Raw genomic sequence first — 24,069 nt, forward strand, 5'->3', positions numbered from 1 at the left:
TGTGTTAGTTTGCTGAGAATGGTCACCATCACTTTCAGCTGCCAGGTAATGCATCAGTGAGTCGTAATCACACGAATTTTTCATTCCCCAATTTACTATTGATCACTGAGTGGCTTGGCAAGGGACAAACTCCATTTCTTAGAATTGGCTCTGAGAAATTGGTCTACAGAAGTAATAAAGAGGAAACCTCACCAGCAAATAGAGGCTGCAGAAAGTGCCAGGACCCAGCATCTTGGATATTGCTCAGCCATGGTCTGTCCAGCAGGGTCACTAACCTAGAGACCTCTTAAGTCCTAGATGGACTGGACTTGTTTTTTTTTTTTTTTTTTTTATTTGAGACAGAGTCTCACTCTGTCACCAGGCTGGAGTGCAGTGGCACGATCTCGGCTCACTGCAACCTCCGCCTCCCAGGTTCAAGCGATTCTCCTGCCTCAGCCTCCTGAGTAGCTGGGACTACAGGTGCGGGCCACCACACCCAGCTAATTTTTGTATTTATAGTAGAGACGGGATTTCACCATGTTGGTCAGGATGATCTCGATCACTTGACCTTGTGATCTGCCCGCCTTGGCCTCCCGAAGTGCTGGGATTACTGGCGTGAGCCACCGTGCCCGGCCCCTAGGTGGACCTTATAGCAACCTTGGATAAATATGGGCCAGAGGAGAAGGCAAACAGTAACCGATTGACAGCCTTGGAAGAGTGCTAATGAACTAGTTGGTATTAAGCTGGAAACCTAGTCAAAAACTGGAAGGTGAGTAACTGTATGGAGAGTGTGCACATCCAGTGTGTGGATGATCTGAAGCTGGGAGGACAGTGACTGTGTAGGAAGACAGTCATCTAGGAGCCAAGGCAAACTCAACAGATTGGCACAGTGGGCAGAGGTCAGCCCCCTGGACTGTAATGTAAATACTAAGTCCTATTCTTGGGTTAAAAATGCTCACCTTCCACAAACAGGGAGCAATGTGATTTTGCAGCATCATGAGTCACGGCATGGTGTGGTGGCCCCAAAGTGAAGTGGTTCTTATTAGCATCCATGGATGTGCCACATCCAGGAGGGAGAGGACAAACCTGCCCAGTTTGGGCTGAAAAAACTTTCCCTTATGTTTTCCTTATGCATGCTGTGATTTTAGGGTGGGCCTTCCCAGGAGAAGGGATCATGATTAGGAGTGGCTATGTGGACAAATAGGGAACAGAAGGTGCTTAGCTGGACAAAAGGCTTTTGAAGTCATGAGAATGAGCCTCTGTCATCATCATTGTCATCATCATCATCAATCATCATCATCACCACTTAATCATAGTGGCTGCCATTCATCAAGCTAGGAGACTTACAACTAATGTCTTTAATCCTACAAGCTACTATTATCCCTACTTTATAGGTGAGGAAACTGAAGCTCAGAGAGATGAAGCAGCTTGCCCCAGTCACATAGCTGATAAACCACTGAGACAAGATTGGATCCTAGCTATATCTGAAGCCAGAGCTGTCGTTCCTTCAGTATCAATTTTTCAAAAACCGTGGTGCTCCCTTGCAGAAGATAATAAGGACTTGCTTTTGTTTAGTTCCTGGTTATAAAAGTAGTTCCAGTGGGTGCAAGCTAAGCGAGAATATTTTGTTTTAAAGCAAAGGGCTTTCCTGACTGAGCTGTCAGCAGGTAGAATATACTTCCTGAGAGGTGGTAAATTCTAGAATGATAGGAAGTCTTCAAGAGGAGGCTTGGTTAGCACTGTGTGTTCTTCTAGGGGGAGCTCAAAGAAGCCAACAAAGTAAACTTGAATACCCCTTCTGTACAAGTAAAAGCTCTGGTTGCATGCAACAGATAATGGTAAGAAATGGGTTCCAACTGCCTTAAGCAAAAACACTGTTTTTTGCAGGGATATGGGGTAGTTCATGGGATAGAAGAAAATGGTGAGCTGAGCTTTAAAAAGGGCAAAAGTCAGCCTAGCTCCAGGCATCCAGGCGGCAGCAGCTAATGGAACCTCATTTCAGCACCGTGGCTAGGATGAGTCAGTGTTTACCGTTAACCCACCTGCTATCACCCTACCTAAGACTAAGCTCCAGAGACAGAGCATCTTATAGGCTTAGCCAGGATCCGGACCCATCCCCATGGCAGCTTGATTTACAGCCTCCATTGGGAAGGGTAATTTTCCAAAGGAAAATCGAGACACTGATACCCAAAGAAAAACTATGAATGCTGGGCAGGCCCAGTGAGCCATGACCTCAGTACCTTCTAGCCCTGACCGGCTGGGATTCCACACTGAACCCTGAGTCCCCCTGCAGGGCTCTCCCTAGCTGCCCTGCAGCGTCTAGGCCCAGGCCACACACGGCACTGTGTCACTGTATACTCGTGGTTTATTATCCAAGACATGCATCCTAATTAAGCAAATGATTAAAAACTCTCAAGTGTGCTCATCGGAAGCAGCCCGGCAGAGGACTGGCTTGCTGGGAACTGTGCTTGAAAGTGAGTTGCCCATCCCTTAGCACAGTAGGGGTGCTGATGAGGAGCACTCTGTCTTTCCAGAAAAGTGGCTCCCTTCCTGGTTACCATGCAGGGCTTCTTTTGGCATTCAGCACAGCACTTAATATACCCAGTTTTTAAAACCCTGTGTTTTTTTAAAAAAATTGTTTTGGCTAATTAATTTGTTTTAATATCAGTATTGTTTTATTGTTAATTATGCAGTTAACTAGTAAGTATTAAATCACTAATTAACTTATTAAGTATGGAATAAATATGAGAAGCATATTTAGAATGTAAGTATAAAGAGCAAGCGCTCATGTACCCACCACCAGCTTGAGAAATATTACCAGGGCTTAGAGAGTCCTGAGCATCCTCTCCATCCTGTCCACTTAGTGGGAACCACTACGTCGGCTTTGGGATTATTAGTCTCTCGTTTTTCTTTGTGTTTTTATCACACTTGTATCTCCATATGAAATATTGTTAGAATCTCCTTGTTTCTGAACTTCCCACATAAGTGGGAACATCCTTTCTGTGGTCTTTTGCAACGTGCTTTTTCACTAGATATTGTATTTGCAATTCATCCATGCGATGGCACGTTCCAGCATTTCATTTTTTCCTCGACGCTGTGTGTTTTTCCAGCATGAGAATGTACAACAGTAGATCCAGGCCACTGTGGATGGCCATTGATGCTGGGTCCAGCATTTCGCTTATGCTGACATTGCTGTCTTTAAATGCTCTTATCCATGTACCCTGCTGCTCATTTGCAGGTGTACTCGGTGTGTATCTCAAGGTGGCATGGCTGGGTCACTGGGGCGTGAGTATGTTTGGCTTTACAAGATAATGCCATCCTGTTTTCCAAAGTGACAGTATCCACTGATACTCCTGCAGTAGGTATCTGAGAGTCCCTGCTACCCTACAGACTCTGTCAGTGTTCGGTGGTCTTGTCAGATGTTTTAGTTCTTGCCAATCTGATGACTGTTTGATGGTAGCTCACTGTGTTTCAATGGGCATTTCTCTGATACTGAGGTTTAGCTTCTTTACGGCTGTTTACTCTTTTGTAAACCATGCCTGGACATGGTTTTGCCCAGTTTTCTACTGGATATTTATCATTTTCTTACTCATTTGAGACTAGAATGATGTATAGTGTATATCCCAGTTTGTGGCTTAACTTTTCACTTTTGATGATATTTTATTTTTTTGATAAACAGATATTGAATTTGAGGTCATCGAATTTCATAATTTTCCTTATAGTTTGAGCTTTTATGTCTTGTTAAGATATCCTTCTCTACCCCAAGGTCACACAGATACTCCTTTATATTGCCTTATAAAAGTTTTGAAGTGTTCTCTTTCTATCCTTATCTATAATCCATCTGGAACTGATGAACTACTGGTTTGACTTCATTTATTTTTTCATACAGATACTTAGTTATTCCAACACTGCTCATCAAAGACCCATTTTCCCCTGTGGATCAGCAGTGTCCATGTGTGTGTGACTTTGTTTTTGTTTCTTTGGCCTATTTGTCTAAGGCTTGTATAAGCCTTAGACCTAAGACATATTGATGCCCTATGAGGCAGATCTCCCTACCTTATTCTTTAGTAAACATCTTGGCTGTTATTATCCATTTGCTCTTTGATATACATTTTAGAACCTACTTGTCAAATATCACCAAAAACCTCATAGACAGTTTGACTGGAACTGCAACAAACCTATAGAACACTTTAGGAAAAACTGATGTTTTTAGGATATTGAATCTTGCATATTGAATCTAGCATTCCATGAAGATGGTATGTCTTCTTTTTCGTGTTGGTCTGCTTTTATGTCTTTCAGTAAAGTTTTACAGTATTCTTCATCAGAATTTCACACATCTTTATTAGGTTTATTTCTGGGCACTTTATATTTCAGATACTATTGTGAATACTGTTTTTTAGAAATTAACATCTTGATTGAGATATAATTCACAAACTACAAAATTCATCTATTTGAAGTAGTATGTTTAGTGTATTTAGAGTTGTGCAACTGTCACTAAAAATCTAAGTTTAGAATATTGTTATTACTCCAAAAAGAAACGCCTTTACTGTTATCAGCAAATCCCTACTTCCCCCTCCACCCAGCCCCTGGCAGGAAGAAATGAGTAAATGATTGAGTGGATAAATGAATGTATAACCTTTAGCAAGCTTTATGTCAGACATTGACTGGCCCCAGCCTTTGCTTGTTATTTTTAATTTTTTTAATTTTATTTTTTAAGTTTTAATTTTTGTGGCTACATAGCGGGTATATGTATTTATGGGGTACTTGAGATGTTTTGATACAGGCACACAGTGTGAAATAACACATCATGAAGAATGGGGTATCCATCCCCTCAAGCATCTATTCATTGAGTTGCAAACATTCCCGTTATACTCTCTAATCCATTTTAAATGTGCAGTTATTATTATACTTGTTGCTTATTGTTTCTGTTTTCCTTTTCCATCTCTGTCATTGTTCTGGTTTCTAGGCTAATCTGGATTCTGTGCGTCTCCTCCATCACTGTTCGTCCTCCAGACCCTGGCCAGACAACTTTTTCCAAAGAAAACAATATTCTAACTACTCCATTTAAGGAAGCCCTCAGTAACTCCCCTGGGAATCAAGCCACACTCCCAACGTGTTACCTACAGGGGAATTTAAGTTTCCAAGTTGATGACTTAAGCAACTTGGAAACAAACACTCGAGATGCAACTCTTCTGTGAGTCGGAGGAGGTCTCTTCTAGGTCTTTGTTTGCTTCAGAGTCCTCGGAAAGTAAACACAGCTGACCTGATTATTCCCCTCCACTTCCTCCTGAGTCAGAGTTATCTCGAGATAACTCAGGGAAGAGGCTAAATTAAGCCTTGAAACCAAGCAGCCTCCATGACAGGCACTTTGTTTTGCTTGAGTGACTGTGATGATGGGTCTTTGGTTATAAAGGCAGCACTAATTGCATCTTCTTAAACCAACCCTGGCAATCTATTCCCTGGCCTGCAGAGACTGGGAGATGCCAGGTTGCCCCAGAGCACCCACTCATTCATTCAGCACAATTTTCTTAAGTGCCTGCTCCATGCCCGGCACCACGCTTGGAGGTGGGGATTCAAAAGTCCTTCCTCCAAGGGCTTGCAGTCTTTCTAAGAAGACGGATGATAAACCAGAGACTCCATTAAAGAGATGACTAGTGCTTGGATAGACATCTGTCCAGGGCAGTAAAGGGAGTGGATTTCTAAGGTTCTTACAACTGACTTCTCGTGACTTTGTGCAAAGTTTGAGCCATGGAGTCACCAAAATAAAAAGGGGGGATCCACTAATACCTACAAACGAGCAAACAGACACAACCACTTTGAAGAGCTGTTTAGCAGTATCCACTAATGTCAAACATATGCATACCCTGTGCCCGGCAGCTCCTTGTCTAGGTATGTATGTAGTCAATAGGAAATGCACATGTGAATTTTACATTAAAAGAGAAAACTGTAAATACTGAACTGTAGTTAAAACATGCAGCCTGCTGCAGTGTTTACGGGGAAATGAAATAATATCTGCAGTTTATGCCAAGCATGGTGTCTCACACTTAGGGAAGTGTGCACATGCACATGAAACTGTGCATAAGTGAACAAATGAACACCCTAAAGACACCAAGTGTCTCACACATGGTGATCCCAGCACTTAGGGAAGCTGAGGCAAGAGGATTGCTTGAGCCCAGGAGTTCAAGACCAGCCTAGCAACATAGTGGGACCCAGTCTCTACAAAAAGAAATGTAAAAATTTTAGCTGGGCGTGGTGGTGCACGCTCGTGGTACCAACTGTTCGGGAGGCTGAGGCAGGAGGATCACTTGAGCCCAGGAGGTCAAGGATACAGTGAGCCGTGATCACCCCACTGTACTCCAGCCTGGGCAAAAGAACAAGAGCCTGTCTCAATAATAATAATAATAATAATAATAGTAATAATGATATTAATAATAGTAATAATGATATATGTAGTTTAAAATGCACCCAAAAAAGAAGATAGATGAATAAGGAATGGGAAGATGTGTGACAAAGCAAGTATGGGAACATGTTAGTGATGGATTTGAGATGGTGAGTTTATGGGTGCTCACTGTAAAATTCCTTCAAACTTGCTGTATGTTAAAAAACTTCATATGAAATATTGGGAAAGATGTATATATATGCTTGCCCGAAGATGTATACAAGAATGTTCATAGCAGTGTTATTCATAATAGCCCCAAACTTGAAGCAGTGAAAATGCCCATCAACCATAGAATAGAGACATAAATTTTGGGTGTAGTGATCCAATGGAATACTGTTCACATATAAGAGTGAATGAGCCACAGCTATACACAACGACGTGAGCAAAGCTCACAAACACAGCATTGTGAGTAAGAAATCAGACTCAAAAGAGGACATACTGTACGATTCCATTTACGCAGAATTCAAAACCAGGCAAAGCTCATCAATGGTGTTAGAAGCCACGATAGTGGTTTTCAGGAGGTAGGGATAGTGACTGGATGGGACACTGTGGGAGGCCCCTGGGTGCTGGAAGGCTCTGTTTCTTGATCTTGGTGCTAAACAGATATGAAGATGTATCAAGCTGTACATTTAAACTTTGTGCACTTTGTATGTTTACTATACATCATTAAAAGTATACGAGGGGAGAGAAAGCAGGAAAACTGAACGAATCCAACTAGAAGCTTTCCCTAGCTGAGCTATGGGAGTAGGAACCCACTGTAGGCCTATCTAGTAAACAGCAGTTGTGAAGAATATGAAACTTGCCTTTAGGGTGTTCATTTGTTCACTTATGCACAGTTTCATGTTGCATCAGTTCCTCCATTCTTCACTGATGTGCTTGCCTCTCCTTCATACAGATATTCATTCACATGTACTGTGCTCCGGATCCAGGGCCGCTCTGTAAGGTGCGAGCGACCTAGCACTTTCAGGGGCTCACGTGCACAGAGGGAGGGCATGCAGACATTTCATTTCCCATCTCATTTCACATGCCTGCATTCCTGGATTCCCGTTTGTGATCCTTCCTGGATATGTGCCCTAAGATAGCATTCGAATGAGAGAAACAGAATCAGTAAGATATATATAGGTGTATATAAAGAGATTTATTATATAGAATTGACTCATGTGATTTCGGAGACCAGCAAGTCCTGAGATCCGCAGGGTGAGTCAGCAAGCAGGAGACCCAGGATGGCCAGTGGTGTGGTTCCATCTGAAGCCCTGCAGGCTCAAGGCCCAGGAAGAGCTGCCTGAAGATCGACAGTTCGAGTCCAAAGGCAGGAAAAAGCCATTGTCCCAGCTTGAAGGCAGGCAGGCAGGAGGAATTTGGGGGAATGTCAGCCTTTTCGTTTCATTCGGGCCTTCAGCTGATTGGTCAGTCACCACCCACATTTAGGACAGTCTGATTTCTTCAGTCTCCCAGTTCAAATGTTAATCTCATCCTGACACACACACCCAGAATAACACATGACCAGCTATCTGGGCGTGCATGACCCAGTCAAGCTGACACATAAATTTAACCATCATCAAACCCTGAAGTGTGAAAAGCCTTCTGGCTCTAAAGGCGCAGCCCTCCAATGGAGGAAATGTAGCTATGGGGCTGGCCTGATGCACATCACATCACAAGTGGACAGGCTGCCACCACCACACACACTGATCCTATTTTACGTATGGTTTGGACCAGCAATTGGTGGGAAAGAAGGCTTTGGCTGCCCAGTCTGCCTCCTGGATGGCCATGTTTTCTGTCTTCGAAAATAAAAAGTTATTTTGATTATTGCAATATATATCATGCATACAAAAAGAGTAGCTGGAAGATATGCCTGCAGTTTAAAGGAACAGTTTAAAGCTTAACAGATGGCAGATGACTAGTATCTAAGGCCACTGGTGCCCCTCCCTCATGGCAGCCTGCTCCACTCTTGCCTGGAGAAAGCCACTCTCCTGAGTTTTGCGCTAGTCACTTTGGTGCCAATCATTCCGTTACTTTTTATGAAAATCAAAGAGCACATCTCTAAAACAATAGATGACTTGGTTTTGCCTGTTTTGAGCCTTTGTAAATCAAATTGTGCTGCACAAATTTGTCTGCCATGTGCTCTTTCCCTCCGCTAAGTGTCTGGGCTTTGTTCTTCCTGTTGCATGTAGTTGTAATTCATTCATTTCACTATCATATAATATTCCATTGTAGAGACTGACCACCACATGTTCATCTGCTCTCCTCTCGGTGCATATCTGGGTAACTTCCAGTTCTCTGCTATGGCAGATGAAGCCCATGGGAGCAGTCCTGTCCACGTCTCCAGGTACACAGAAGTGAGGCCTTCTCTAGGGTATAACCTGGCAGAGCAGGTGCCCAGTGGTAGAATATGTCTGTTCACTTTTCTAGCTAATGCCAGGAAACTTTCTGGAATGATTGTAGCAATATCTATTTCTACCAGGGATTATAAGAATTTCTCATGGTGCTACTCATCCACACCGTGCATAGACCCTTTACCATCCTGCTTGGTCTCAATGAATCACCTTCCCTGGCTTCCAGCCACCCCTACCCATACCACAGTCAGAGCTTTAGCATGGTAGGACTGTGATGCCCCATACACACTTCGTGGATACTCAGGACAGCATGTTTCTTGCGTGTAACCCAATATGTGAGAGTATGTGAAATTCCCACCACCAGGACAGGGGGCACAGACTTTAGTTTCACTGCAGTGCAGCTGACCCAGTTTCTCCTTCAAGGGAAAGGGGGAAAACCAGCTCAACAAAGTAGGTGATGCTCGGGTAGACTTCTAGGCTCCTCTCTCTGTACCAATGTCAGGACACTCATCTTCTAAACCAATTAGCCGTGTTCTGCCATTTTCCCATGGCCAAGAGTAAGGTGTCCCAAGATAGAATCCTTGTGTGATTTGTCATTCTCCCACCGTGGTCTGACCTGCAAGCAGATCACTACCCACTGCAGATCTGCCTGGCTATGGAGAGCATGCTTATAAATGATCATCTTTTGTGCTGCCTCTTTCCAATTACAGGTTAGCCTGGCAAGGAAAATAAAGACATTTGCAACCAAGATGGTAATCACGAGTGGAAATGATGAAGACAGAGGAGGTCAAGAAAAAGAAAGTAAAGAGGAGAGTGTCTTGGCAATGCTGGGGATTATCGGGACCATTCTGAACCTGATTGTGATCATATTTGTCTACATATACACCACCCTGTGAATGGCCCAGAGCGTCCTCAGAGGCCTTGGAATGGCCAAAGACGGAAGTCCTGCGTGTCGGCGCATCACTGACCAGACCCTGCGAGAACAAGCAGGCTTGACCCACACACACCACCCAATCAAATGCACCTTCAGACTTTACAAAAGGTCACACAAATAGACCGATCCTCCTGCAGAGAGCAGACACTAAAGCACAATGATTCCAATAAAACTCATTCACAGCACTAGGAACTCAACGTCTTTGGCAGAGGGCCCAGAAGAATGCTTGGAAGACCAGCCTCTGACACCATCGGTGAGCGGATGGGTGCAGAAATTCATTATTCCAGATCGCTGACGGATATCACATATTTGAAAAGATGAATAGGGTGGACATGGCTCAGATGTGTGTCTCCCAGGACAAGTGTTTCATCTTCACTTGACGAGCTATTTAGTGGAAAAACCACAGGGGCAGCCCTTTGACAGGCATCCCATTCATCAAAAGTGTCTAACTATTTGATACCGGGGAGATAACTTATTTTTCTTTTTTCATTGGCTTGACATGTGTATCTGTTCATATCAAGGTTTATAAATATATATTTTTAATAAATGTGCTCTATTTTTTAGCATGAACCAAATACTTGGAGAGGCGCTGCCAGATCCATAGAGCTTTCCTTAGTTTTATCTGCTTTGTCCCCTTCTCCCCCAACTGCAGATGTTCTATTGTGGAACCATTCTAGTCCTTTTGTCTCATCTTGAATCTTTTACTTTTGCGCTCTTGTCCTTTCTCTCTCCTTCTCTCTCTCTCTGCCTCTTTGGTCTGAAGGACATTTTCCCATACTGTCAGCCATGGTTTTGGGTGCATGTTTTAAGATTGTCCATTGAGTGGCTTTTTGTTGTTATCTCGGAGATATAAAATGATTGTGGGCATGCAGACCCTAGATGCACCCTATCTTTACTGAGAATTATGCATGAATAAGGGCTGAGTGATAGATCAGCTTAAAATTAAAAGGACTACCGTTGAGGAAGAAGAGCGTGGCTATATTTGCAGATGAACTTTTGAACAGAATATTCAGCTTCTTACTGGCAGCGTTATTGTTTCATTCTCTTGTGACCACTCGTTTATCAGATTTTGATTTTAGCCATCATGTACCGTGAGAGTTGGGAAGAACAAGGTGGAAAGCTCAGTATTAGGTGCATTACTCCTTCCTTTGCAAGATACCTGGGATCCTCTTCAAAAGCAGGTGGGGTATAAATGACACAAGAACTCCCCCATGAGAGCTCATGGTGGTTCAGGCTATGAGGACAGCCCTGTGACAAGTGACTTTTCAGGGGCATGAGGAGGGGATTTAATGATTGCCCTAAAGGACTGCTGTATTTTTAAAGCCCCTGGTTTACACCCACATGAAGCTACTTCGTCTCTGGCAGGGATGGTTGCATAAAAACAAATTAGCTCCCTTCTCCTGGCTCCCTGAAATGGGCCCTTGCCTGGCTACGGTGGCATGACCTTAAAGAGAGGGTTAGTATTCCTTCTGCCACGCCAGCTGTATTAGTCTGTTTTCACACTGCTGATAAAGACATCCCCAAGACTGGGCAATTTACAAAAGAAAGAGGTTTATTGGACTTACAGTTCCACGTGGCTGAGGAGGCCTCACAACTACGGTGGAAGGTGAAAGGCACGTCTCACGTGGTGGCAGACAAGAGAAGTGAACATGTGCAAGGAGACTCCCATTTTTAAAACAGATCTCGTGAGACTTATTCACTATCATGCAAACAGCATGGGAAACCTGCCCCCGTGATTCAGTTACCTCCCACCAGGGCCCTCCCACAACACATGGGTATTCAAGATGAGATTTGGGTGGGGTTACAGCCAAACTCTATCACCAGCCTTGCCCCTGGGCAGAAGCAGCAGCAGTCTGCCTGGCTGGATTCAAATGATTCTGAGGCTTCTAAAGTCTATGCCTCCAGATCTCTCCCTCACCCATGTTATGGTATCTGAAATTCCACCATTAGAGAGTCATTTCTTGGGCTCTGTTAAAGGGACCAGGCTCTTTTATAAAGCAAATGCCCCTGAGAAGCTGGCTCTGGCATTGATTTATCAGGTATCTTCTCTTCCCTGCCAGAAGGAAGGAAGCTAAGGTGCATGTAGGTTACACTGTGTGCCCAGGCACTGTGCCAGATGCTTTGGATACTTGGAGTCATTGAATTCTCATAGTAACCCTGTGAGAGAGGGAGTCTTTCCCCCACATTGTAGAAGAAGGAAAAAGGGCTCAGAGAGGTCAAGAAATGTCCCTGAGATCACATGGCTCCTAGTGGAGTCAGGATCCAAACCCGATGTGTCAGATTCCTTAGCCCTTGGGGGTCCAGAGGCTGCTGAACAAGAAAGGAGGTGGAGAGGAGAGAAAGCTGCAGGAATACCACTGCACACCCTTCTCCCTTCCCTGTAAAAACAACCCTGGGAACTCCCTGGACACTAGCAGAATATCATACACTAAGGACAAGGGACGAGAGGAGGCTGGTTAGAAATAAAGCAGTGTCAGGGGGAAGGAGCTACTCAATAGGCTCTGTGTGATTTTAGAAAGACTGTATGAAAATTCTGAACAGTGAACAGAATAAACAATAAAGGTGCAATGGAAAAAAAATACTCGATGTCTTTTCTTTCAACATTGTGGGATATAAAACATTTCAATGTCATTCCTTTGCCTATACATAGTGTTTATTTAAAAAAAAAAAAAACTGAATGTGGTGCTGTTAAATGGAGACTGTTTTGTGTGGACTATAGAAGCCTCAGTGGTTTTTCAAGTATACGAATTTGAAATGTATTGAGGGGGAAAAGTGCCTTTCCAATCCTCTGTTCCCGGGATGGTTCTTCTAAGTTGTCCTAATCCACAGCCTGGAAATAAAGCTGCCTGTTCAATGTTGAACAGAGCAGGGACACCCTTTCCCACAGCTCCGGCATGCCCTGTCTTGTTTCCTTTCTAATTTAGTAGAGACCATGAACACACACTGGGCAAACTCATAGCTTCCCCCAGATCTGAAGCCATCACGAAGGGACGTGGAAGGGAGAGGCTGGCAGTACCTCTCCATCTTCAACATCTGAGTGAGCCCCGAGCCCAGCCTTGGCCAGCAATAGCAATACCTGAAACAACGCCAGGGCCATCTACTCTACCAAGCACTTTCTACTCATCCTGTTGGGCACAGAACAATCCCATGAGATGTGTGTGTGTTTATCCCCACTTTACAAGATGAGGAAAAAAAGCAAATTGACTTTTCTGAAATTGCACACCCAGAAACCAGCAGAATCAGGTATTTGCCACACGTCCACCAGCCGTCAGCACCTTGCCTGGCCCAGGTGGTGTGATGAACCATCTGGCTAGCTCAGTCACGATATACAGATTCCCATCAGCCCTGGCACTTCTTGATCACAATACAGCTGGCCCTGTATTGATCACAATACAACTGGCCTTTCACCTCTCCTCTGGGAAGGCAACTTTGAAAGGCCGGATCCTAACCCCGGAGGGCCAGCCATGCTGCTGGAAGTGTAGCCTAGTGGTTTGGAGCCACAGGGCACTTGCCCTATGGCCAGAAACCTCCTGGTCCTGAGTCCCATCTCTGCCTCTTTCAGTCTAAGTGATGGCAGGCAGCCCACAAGAACTCTGAGTTTCAGCTTTCCTCATCTGGAAGAGGGGTTAACAACAGTCCCACCTGGAGGAGCTTTGTGAGGATTAAAGGAGCCTGACCAGCTGAAGCTGCCAGCATCACCAGGCCTGGCCCATAGCTCATGCTCAGGTCATGCTAAGCTCCTGCTGCTACATGAAGGCAGTCAGGGAGCCGTTGGGCATACATTTTGGGGGCCCCTCCTGGCCTTGCTCCCTCCAGTCTGCATGGTTCCCTCACCTGCAGGGAGGACCAGAGAGGGGCCTTATGCCAGCAACAGAAAGGGAAGGTCACATGGCAACTCGGTCCTACTCTTCTTGTCTTTTCATAAATCACACACTCATAGTCACAGTCAAAAAAAATTACAATTCTAAAAACTCTATACAAGCACTTTTTAAAATTAAGCTAACTCCCGAATCTCACCACTCAGAAGCAACCACTATTAATATTTAGTGTGTAATTTATAGAGCAGGTGGCTTGTGTATCTGTTTGGTGAGTCCATTTTTTCTTGAATCTTGAAATCTCTTTGTCTTTTGGCAGGGCACACTCTTCGGCCACTGCCCCTGTGTCCCCTGCAGTCTTGCAGTGGACAGTTCTCCACATTTCTGTAACTTGGGTCACAAGATGTTCTAGATGACATCCTTGAATGGCCATCCAGACATTGACCTATAAACAATAGATTGGATATTGTAATTTACAAAAAATGGCCTCATGCTATGAGCGTTGCCTCCAAATAATTTTGTCATTGGCAATTATGAATATGCTTCCACATCAATGGATCTATATGGGCAAGCCCTCGTGATGGTTGTTCAGGGTTCTGTGGTTTAGACATACCATCACAAATTCCCCTGTTCTCTTACTGCTGACCCTTAAGGTCATTGTCAGTGTTTTGCTATGAACCATGCAGCTTTGCTCGTTAAAGCATCCCAACCATTGTCCATATCTCCCCCATGATCCCCTAGAGTGGTGTCACGTAGTGTCCTTCACAGCAAGCTTCAAGGACATATCCCTCTTTCCTTCCCTCTCTGCCTCTCCCTCTCCCTCCATCCCTCTCTCCCTCTCCCTCCATTCCTCTCACCCTCTCCCTCCGTCCCTCTCCCTCTGTCCCTCTCTCCCTCTCTCTCCATCCCTCTCTCCCTCTCCCTCTCCCTTTCCCTCCATCCCTCTCTCCCTCTCCCTCTCCCTCCATCCGTCTCTCCCTCTCCCTCTCCCTCCGTCCCTCTCTCCCTTTCCCTCTCCCTCTCTATCCCTCTCCCTCTCCCTCTCCCTCCATCCCTCTCTCCTCTCCCTCTCCCTCCCTCCTTCTCTCCCTCTCCCTCCCTCTCTGCCTCTCCCTCTCTCTCCCTCCCTCTCTCCCTCTCCCTCCATTCCTCTCTCCCTCTGCCCCTCTCTGCCTCCCCCACCTCCCTGCTTCTCCCTCTCCCTCCCTCTCTCCCTGCTTCTCCCTCTCTCTGCCTCCCTCTCTGCCTCTCTCTGTCCCTCCCTCTCTCTCCCTCTCCCTCCCACCCTGTCTCCCTCTCCTTCTGTTCCTCTCTGCCTCTTCCTCTTCCTCCCTCCCTTTCTGCCTCTCCCTCTCCCTCCCTCTCTGCCTCTGTCCCTCTCTTTATTTATCCTTCTTTCTCTTTCCCCTTCCTCCTCCTGTAAATACCAGGGCCTCAGCTCACTCTCCTCTCCTTTACATGTTGCCACCCCCATGCTTAGCTCAGGGCACCTTCCCACCAGCTGCCTGCAGAGCATGAGAAAGCCCACCCGCTTCCCTGTCTCATTGTTCTCCACACCAACAACCCCGTTGGCCATTTAGGCACTTTCCTACCAGTGACTTCATGAGCCCAGACTGGCTAGGAGCATGCCACGCATTAGGAAGAGAAAGTTCCAGAAGCCAAATTCCTGATTCCTCTTCCAAAAGAGCTCACCTAGGAGACTTCTGTGGCCTCCATCTCCCTGAAGGCAGGACCCCTATAACAGGACACCTCCAGAAAGATCCCCTTGTGGACCGGGAGACCTTCTGGCACCACTATGCAATGATTCCTCCCTGTCATGGGAAGCAGACGGGATGAACAGACTGTCAGTATTTTCTGTTGTTCATAAACATGTTACATAAAACTGTGAATACTTTTCCCAGAAGATGGGCTACATGTTGCCAGGAGAAGCGAGATTACATAGCTGTAAATTTTCTCTTAAAAGACTCTTTGTTTGTTTTTTTTTTTTTCTTTTATTATTATTATTATTATTATCATTATTATACTTTAGGTTTTATGGTACATGTGCGCAATGTGCAGGTAAGTTACATATGTATACATGTGCCATGCTGGTGCGCTGCACCCACCAACTTGTCATCTAGCATTAGGTATATCTCCCAGTGCTATCCCTCCCCCCTTCCCCCACCCCACAACAGTCCCCGAAGTGTGATGTTCCCCTTCCTGTGTCCTTTGTAGGGACATGGATGAAACTGGAAATCATCATTCTTAGTAAACTATCGCAAGACTCTTTGTTAAGAGCTGTATTTGTTTACTTTCTCCACTTCCATTAGGGAGTAATGGGGAAACTTTTCCAGAATGGGGTAAGAGTCATGGTTGCATGTCTCCATGGGAAAGTAATGGAAGGTCCTCACACCTCCCTCCCTGACACAGCAGCCGCCAGGTACATAGACAGATGCTCAGCTTCAAAGCCGAGACAACCAACACTGTCATCCGCCCCTGACTACCAAGAGGACAGCACAACTCAGCATCCTGTTGGGGCAGCAGAAACATCCCACCTCCCAGCCAAGAGCAGGAAGCAGGGGGGTCATAGCTGAATAGCCCCAAGCATTGTAGTTAATCAAAAATAAGAGGACAGCGCTTTAAACTTGTATCTGTCTCATTGAGACTAAAAGAATCAAAGTTAGAACAAACACAGAGAGGTGAGTCAGCCTTAATTCTGGCAAGATCCAAAGCCTACACTTTATGTCTCCCTTATCTCATCTTTCTCTTAACCAGGAAGGGGTTGTTTCTAGCACGAAAGGCCAAAGGCACAGATTGACTGACCCATCCATGTGGTCCAGCCACAAATCAAAGCTGCCAAGATGCAGACAGGCTGTTTCATCTCTGAGACCTCGAGCCAGGGAAGGTTGATTTCAGGCGCTTCCTCATGAGCTTGCGCATGCCAGAATGAACAGTGTAGCTTCTATTGGAGTGGATATGTGGTTGGCTTGCCTAGCCCCTCAGTCGGTTTCCAGAGAGATTCATAATTCTCAGAACAGAAACCGGGCAGCCTCCACAGTGCGGCGTCCTGCCCACGGTTACCATAACTCTCTTCCCCTTCTTGCCACCCGAGCTTCTGTTGTCCTGACCAAGGTCAGCCATGTTCTTTCTTGTTTTCGTTTTTTCTTTTTTTTTTTTTTTTTTTTTGAGACAAGAGTCTCACACTGCCGTCCAGACTGGAGTGCAATGGTGTGATCTCGGCTCAATACAACCTCCACCTCCCGAGTTCAAGTGATTCTCCTGACTCAGCCTCCCAAGTAGCTGGGGTTACAGGTGCCCACCACCATGCCCGGCTAATTTTTTGTATTTTTAGTAGAGACAGGGTTTCACTATGTTGGCCAAGTTGGTCTCAAACTCCTGACCTCGTGATCTGCCTGCCTCAGCCTCCCAAAGTGCTAGGATTACAGGTATGAGCCACTGCGCCCAGCTGTGGCCATGTTCTTTCTTTGGTAACTTTGTTTTCATTTCTAAAGAGCTCGCTTTAGTGTTTTTAGTTCTAAAGACTATACCATAGAACTTTGGGTTCTGAAGTTCTGAGACTGCCTCAGTATTGAAGAGTTGTGTGAACTCAGCTTCAATTGGCTGTTCTGGTTTGATATTGGCTTGGCCACCCAAGCTGCTGATAGTTCTCACCTATCCTATTTTCCTCCAGAAAAGTTGGTGGATAATTCCATTGCCTGTGAGTACTAAAGCAATAAGTGTGTGCAGAAAGCCGATCCTCACTCTTCAAGGGCCACCCCCCTTTTTTTCTGAGGGCCAGGAAGTTATCCAGAAATGGAACTGGGATTCAGAAGCAGAAAACCTGTGTTCAAATCCCAACACTGCCACGTATTGGCTATTGATCTTGGATCACACCCTCAATGTTGCTGAGCCTTCATTTTCTTGTTTTGAGTTTAATAATTCTGGTCTCTCAGTGTTGTGTAGATTACATCTTTATATATCATTTGGGGAACTGAGAAATATGTGCTTCTGCTAGCAGTTAATCACAGAAATTACAAATTATATAGAGATGATAGATAGTTAGATAAATAAAAAGTAAATACATAGAGATGAAAGAATATATAGAGATAGATATATTTAGATAGATATGTGTATTTAAATTTTTTCACTGAAGAATGATAAAGATACAAGATTCAGATGCAATAATGTTTCAAAATCCTTTTGTTGTCAAAATTAAGTGTAGTTTCACCTGGGTTGGTAGCAGAGGTCTATGTGATTGGAAAACTAAATATTAGGAACTTGGAAGTAGCTACATATTGAAATGTGAGCACAATGATCTCTTCATCAGTGATTTGAGATTTGAACTCTATCTTCTATCCACAAAGAGAACAAGCAGAGATATATTTATTCATAAGGCAAAGGTGTGTGTGTTGCAATTTCAGAGCCCTCTGTGTAGACAGATACCTTAACCCCTTTGTTCCAGGTGGTCCTCAGAAGAATCTTTGTGGAGTGGATGGGACAGGACACCATGCATCAGTCATAGTCAGAAGTTAGCCATATCCTTCCTGTGCTCCCAGGCCAGTGCCCACGTCTCCTCCTGTGCCTCTTACTTTTGCAGAGGAAGACAGAGACATAATCAATCACAGCTGCTGGAAGAGGTCGCCATAATGTTCTGGGTCTCTTGCAGCAGCCCAGAGGGCTAGGTGTGACCAGCTTCAAGTTAAAGACAAGCAAACTGAGGCAAATAGAGTGTAAGTCATGTACCAAATTCCACAGCTAGTGAACGGCAGAGCTGGGACTTGAATCAGCATTGTCTGGTCCAAAGGCTTTGAACTTTGGACTCATGTTGCTAGAGAATTCCAGCAGTTGCTCCTTGGGGTGAAAGGTGGGCTTAGACTGACATCACAGGACTATGGGCACACATGCATTCTGGGAAAGAACCCAGTATCTCAGTGTCTATGGAATGAATGTTTGTGTCCCCTTCAACCCCCCCACAAATTTAAATGTTGAAGCCCTAATTTGCTAATCACCAATCTGAAAAGGTGGGAGCTTTATGGAGTTAATTAGGTTTAGATAAGGTCATGAGGATGGGGTCCTCATGAGAGATTACTGCCCTTATAAAAAAGACCTCAGAACTGTGAGAAGTAAGTGTTAATTGTTTAACTCACCTAGTCTGTGGTATTGTTTTTTGTTATAGCAGCCTAAACTAAGGCACAAGTGCATATATCTCTTTCATCACTTGTCATTTTAGAATTCCAGCTGATGCTCCCTACTGTACCCAGAAAACACACACAGCGGCTTCCCATGGAATTTCATACAGACTCTCAGTGAGCCCTCCCCCAATACTGAAGACAGCTTCCTCTGAGATGATAGGGTTTATTGGCTCCTTTATTTATTCATCCAACATTTATGGAATACCAACTGTGTGCCAGGCACCATGCTAGGCTTGGAGGCTCCAGAGATGCCTGTGGCATGGTCTCTAGCCATGAGAAGAAGGTAATTCATAGTCTAGTCAAGGAGACAGATATATAACTATCCTATTACCCAAGATGGTTTATTCTGCCTAGGACAAGATGGAAAATCATGAGATCCTTCCTAGGAAAGTTAGACTTGAGGAATCAGTAGGATTTTGTCACGGGATTAAAGGTAGAAGATGTTTGAGCCAGAGGAAACATCAACTGTAAAGGTATCAAAGTGGGAAGGAGAACAAGGCTGTCCTCAGCCCAGGGAAAACTATTGCCACAGATGCCAGGACACATATTCTCATTTCTTTCTCTTTCAGACCTGGTGTTTTGGGGCTTTTTATCTCAAAATTTCCTCAAAGTATGGGTTTTGAAAAAAAATTCCAGGTTCACATGATTTGTCCCAGAGTTGACATTTTGTGATCTAAATGAGTTGCCTTCCATTGGTTGGACATCATCAATGTTCATTAATGTGCCATCATCTCGACAGCCAGCCTCAACTTCTAAAATATTTACGAAGCCTGACATGGGCCCTTATTTACACACTAAAATATTTAACTACCAAAGATGAACAAGACCTGCAAAGAGTAGGCTGCAGCCCTGAGTTCAAACTGGCTCCATTTTGCACCAAAGCAGTCTTAAAACCAGCTATTTTGTTAGAAATCAAATATTAATATAAAGGGTGAATAATTCATTGGTAAGTCTGAATTCCTGAGAAGTTCCACCGAAATCCCCAAGAGGAGAGTTTGGTGCCCCAGTGACTATACAGATTCAGCTCTTTCCATCAAGTTCAAAATGAGAGATGCTGGCTCAGAGCATGGGCTCTGTAACTAGGCTGCCTGGGTTTTCACCCAACTCTCACTTACTTGCTGTGCCAGACGTCTTCTATTTGTCCCTATAAATCACCCTCTACCCTTCACACTCTGCCTTGTGCTCCAACAGGCTGAACTCTATGGACTGCAGCAACAAACACCGTGGACCTGTGGCTTCCAGTTGTTCAATCAATGGAAAGCCCTGGCAACCACTGCAGAAACTGAGAAGAAACAGGCTGAGAAATGTGTTTTCCCAGCTCCCTGTCTCCCTGCTGGATCACTATGGGCTCAACCAAAGGCCACGTCTCCTCTCAGGTGGACTGTCCACAGGGCTCCCTCTCTAGGCTCTGGTAACTACTACCTCCTCTCACTCCTTCAGACCTAGCAGTGCCTCAGCTTCCTGGGTTGCTAGCCCCAGGGTACTGCACCATCACTTGTTGCTTGCCCTAAACTCTGGTCATACATTTGCATTAAGTTCAAACTTATAAAATTGTTATTTTTGAAAGTCAAAAATCAACAAATATTGACAGTCTCATGTTTCAACCTCATATATTGTTCTTTTATTAAACTTGCTTTAATTTGTATGTGTCACCTATTTTCTACAACAACCTTAACTAATACAAAAGGTATGTGACTAGTTAATCGACCTCACTTTGCCTCAGTTTCCTCATCTATAAGATGGAGAGAATAATAGTAGAACCTGCTTTAGAAAGTTGTTCTAAGGATCAAGTAAGCTAATGTACACAAGAAGGGCGTGTAAAACGATGTCTGGCAACAAAAACGTGCTCAGTAGGTGTTGTGGGAAGAGATATTCGAGGTAGAAACATCAGAGGAATGGATTTATGGCTTAACAACAGACTGGGCAGAAAGAAGCTGACATCCTCTGCAACACCCAATGGAGAAGAATATAAATAATGTACATTTATGTACATTATTCTACTGCTCAGAAAATTTATGCATATGTTCTATTTTAACCACTTAATTAAAAATCTATTAGATGCCTACTATATTGCTGCCAGTCACTGTAGAAATATAACAGAGAGCCCATCAGGGACCCTCATCTCCATATCCTCATCTCCTGGAAAGACACAGACAAAGAGGCTGAAAATGACATTACAGAGTCCTACGAAGTGCAATGATGAGAAAAGTCAAAGACGACACAGGGAGCACTGACCACAGATTTGGGGAGTTAGAAGATGGCTTCTCACAGAAGGAAATGTTTCCTCTCTGACTTGAAGGAGAAGTAGGAATTATCCAGACACAGGGTCCAGACAATAGAATAGTATTCCCAAGAGAGGGAACAGCATGCCAGAAAGCTAAGAAATGAAAGAATGTGGAATATATAGAGGAGTAAAAGAAGTTGAGTGTGGCTGGTACACAATAGGTGCTCAATGATTAATGAAGAAACAGAAATTAAAGACACATCTCTAATACATTCACACAAGGAAGACAATATTCTCCAAGTGGAGTGATTTGTCTCCCCACATGTTTATTGGACCTTATTGCTTACCTCACAGAAGAATAGCTCCCTGTACATGTTGGGTAGCCCACTTCCTGCCCACCCAATCACTCATCTTTCCTTTATCAGAATTCAGAAACAAAGATGCAGATCTCTGGAGGAGCTCTGGAGCTCAGGAGGCAAGATTAAAAGGAGAGCAAACTGCTGGAGGCCAGGCCTTTGAGGAAGATCCTTTGAAGGCAATTCACTCATTCATCCACTTACTTACTTGTTGATTATTCACTCATTCAACAGATACTAGTTGAGCACCTGCTGTATGTGCTGGTAGCTGGCCAGTGCCACACCAATAAACAGTATAGATACATAACCCATTATCATGGCAAGCTACGTCTGTGAGTATAAGCCCAGGTGATTAGGTAGAATGGCCAGGTAGGGACAGAAGGAGACAACCAGTGCAGACTCTTGCAGACTGTTGTCTTTGGCTCTGACAGCTAAGGGTCGTTTCCTATGGGAGTGGCCTTGGGTCAGGGAGCCAGGGTGAAACCTACAACTGAATTGCCAGGGCAATATAAAGCATCATCATCTAGTGTAAAAAGTAAGGAATCTGAGGTCAGAAGATCGGATTTAACTCTGACTTCCCTACTTGCTAACTGTGCGACTGACAATGGGTTGCTTCACCTCTGACATTTAGTCCTCTTTTATGTGAAAAACGGGAATAATCACACACCCCTTGCTGTGTAGTTGTGAGAATTAAATAGGATCAGGTATGAAAAGTGTATGGCACATAGAAGTCACTCCACAAATTGTAGTTTTTATAAAACTACATTTTAAAACAGTTTTAATTTCACTTCCATTGACCACAAGCCCTTGCTCCATTTTGGTGACTGGACGGGAGCTCTCCATGGTGCTGATCTATTTTGCAGCAGCTGGGAGCCTGCCCTGTGTTAAGATGAAAAACCTTTGTCAAGAAGAAAAGTGGCATCTACAGCAAGATGGAACACGTATGTGTTCCCGAAAAGATACTCCACCAAGGATTTCTCCCATACTCACTGCTCACATGGAAGTACTATGCCCAAATTGCAAGAAGGAAACCAAAAGAAAGTACCAGTTATACAAAGACTATTCTTGAAAACATCACTGTGATGGGAAGCATCACAGTGAGAATAATAATAGAAAAGAATAATAAGAATAACATCACAACAGTAGGAGTAATATTAAACAGCAAGAGGCAAAATACTATGGTGGTTAAGAATGCGATTTCCAAAGGCAAGACACTTAACTCCAAATCCCAGCTATGTAGACCTTCAATGAGTTACTCAAATTCTCTGAGCTTCCTCATCCACAAGCAGAGTCAAAATAGTACCTGCCTCATAGTGTCATTGTAATGATTAAGTTAGTTACATAGTGTCATGATAATAATTCCTTTATGCCAGACACAACTCTAAATACCTTTCATACATTACGTCAATTAATGTAAGATTAATTGACATTAAGTCAATTAATGTATGAAAAGTATTTAGAGTTGTGTCTGGCATAAAGGAAACACTCAATAAGCATTAGCTCTTAGCACAGTAGTAAGAACTTTTAGCACAATTAGTAAGCAGCGCTGAGTGAAGCATTGTACGCACATTATTTCTAAGCATCTCAACAACATGCAGTGACCAATTATCAACACAGATTGCGTGTACTATATGCCAAGCACTGTCATACTTCCAGGCACCCTGGTTTCCTCAGCTCCTGGCACAGGGCCTTCCACACAGTGAATACTTCCAGTACATGGGAGTTAAAATAAACTGAATTTATCTGAATTAGAAAGAAAATTACCTTCAAATCCAAAGCTACTTGCCAGCATAGCCCACGCACTTAGGAGGAAAATGCCACATAGAAAGTAACCAAAATTCTACCCCCTTTTCCCCCACCACCAACCCCCTCTGGAAGAGGCAGCTGAGATTTTTTTCTCTAAAGAAATTAATCCTGCCAAGAAATAAATCCCCAATGAGCTTCCCAAGGAGACCGTTAGCAAACCACAGTTAGCCACTGGCAGGAGTTTCTTCCTATGGAAGTCCCATTGAGTCACTGCTGAATTCTTTTCTCCTGTGCAGCAGTTTGCCTGAGCCTGAGAGATGGCCAGCAATTACAGGAGAGTAAATACTTCAGCAGCACAGAGTCAGACTTCTCAACAGCCAACAGGAAACCATTTCTCTTTCCTTTAAACAGTTAATTAAAATACAAGGTTAAACCCAGCAAGGGAATACATTTTTCTGCCACCTCCTCCAATTAACAAGCTATTTCCATGCTGAAGTTCTTCTTGCTTTAGCAAAACCTCTGCATAAACTGTAGGAAGAGTGCTTTCCCCTCAGGGGACCATGGGGGTTCTGAACTTGGAATCAATTGGATTCCAAGCCCAACTCTCCTATGATTTAGCTGGGCAACCTTAGGCAAACCACTTTTCAACTGCCTGAATTCAAGTTCAAGAAAATGGGGACAGCAACACCGACCTGCTTAGCTCTTGTGAGATGGTAAAGCATGTGGACGTAGCTAACTTGAGAGCCAGTGCACTGAAGGCAATTGGCGAACTTTGCTGCTACCCAAAATCCACTCCTCCCTTCTTCTCATCTTTTATCTGCAGCCCCAAGGCATGAATCCTGAATGATACATGTCAGTATGATAAACCTATGTCTCTGCCAGGACTGGTTTAAGAAAGGATATAGGGCATAATTTATTGGCCAGTGAGACATGAAGGAAAATCTGTTGGGGAGCTTCTGGAAAGGGTGTCATCACTTTCCAAAGGGATACCTCAAGAGGAAGGACGTAAATGTGGTTTGATGTTTTGTATTACTGAAGTTTGGTGTCTATCTGTGATGTCTGGAAGTGCTGC

The 24,069-nt window shown here is 44.1% G+C and overlaps 1 protein-coding gene across 3 annotated transcripts in view; it reads left to right on the top strand.

Moving 5' to 3' along the window:
- TUNAR (TCL1 upstream neural differentiation-associated RNA) overlaps positions 1-12,263 on the top strand; it is a 49,368-nt gene extending 37,105 nt beyond the window's left edge. For 2 of the 3 annotated variants that reach the window (XM_063652049.1, XM_054449664.2), the window contains one exon: positions 9,462-12,263. In XM_063652049.1, coding sequence (XP_063508119.1) covers positions 9,501-9,647 — 147 coding nt within the window. In that variant the 5' untranslated portion in view covers positions 9,462-9,500 and the 3' untranslated portion in view covers positions 9,648-12,263. Of the gene's footprint in view, positions 1-5,097; positions 5,174-9,461 lie in introns of those variants that run through there. The other variant, XM_054449667.2, reaches the window with a different exon arrangement.
- Positions 12,264-24,069: the final 11,806 nt, after the last annotated feature.

This window comes from Pongo pygmaeus, chromosome 15 (genome assembly GCF_028885625.2).
Source record: "Pongo pygmaeus isolate AG05252 chromosome 15, NHGRI_mPonPyg2-v2.0_pri, whole genome shotgun sequence".
In the NCBI taxonomy this organism is placed as follows: domain Eukaryota; kingdom Metazoa; phylum Chordata; class Mammalia; order Primates; family Hominidae; genus Pongo; species Pongo pygmaeus.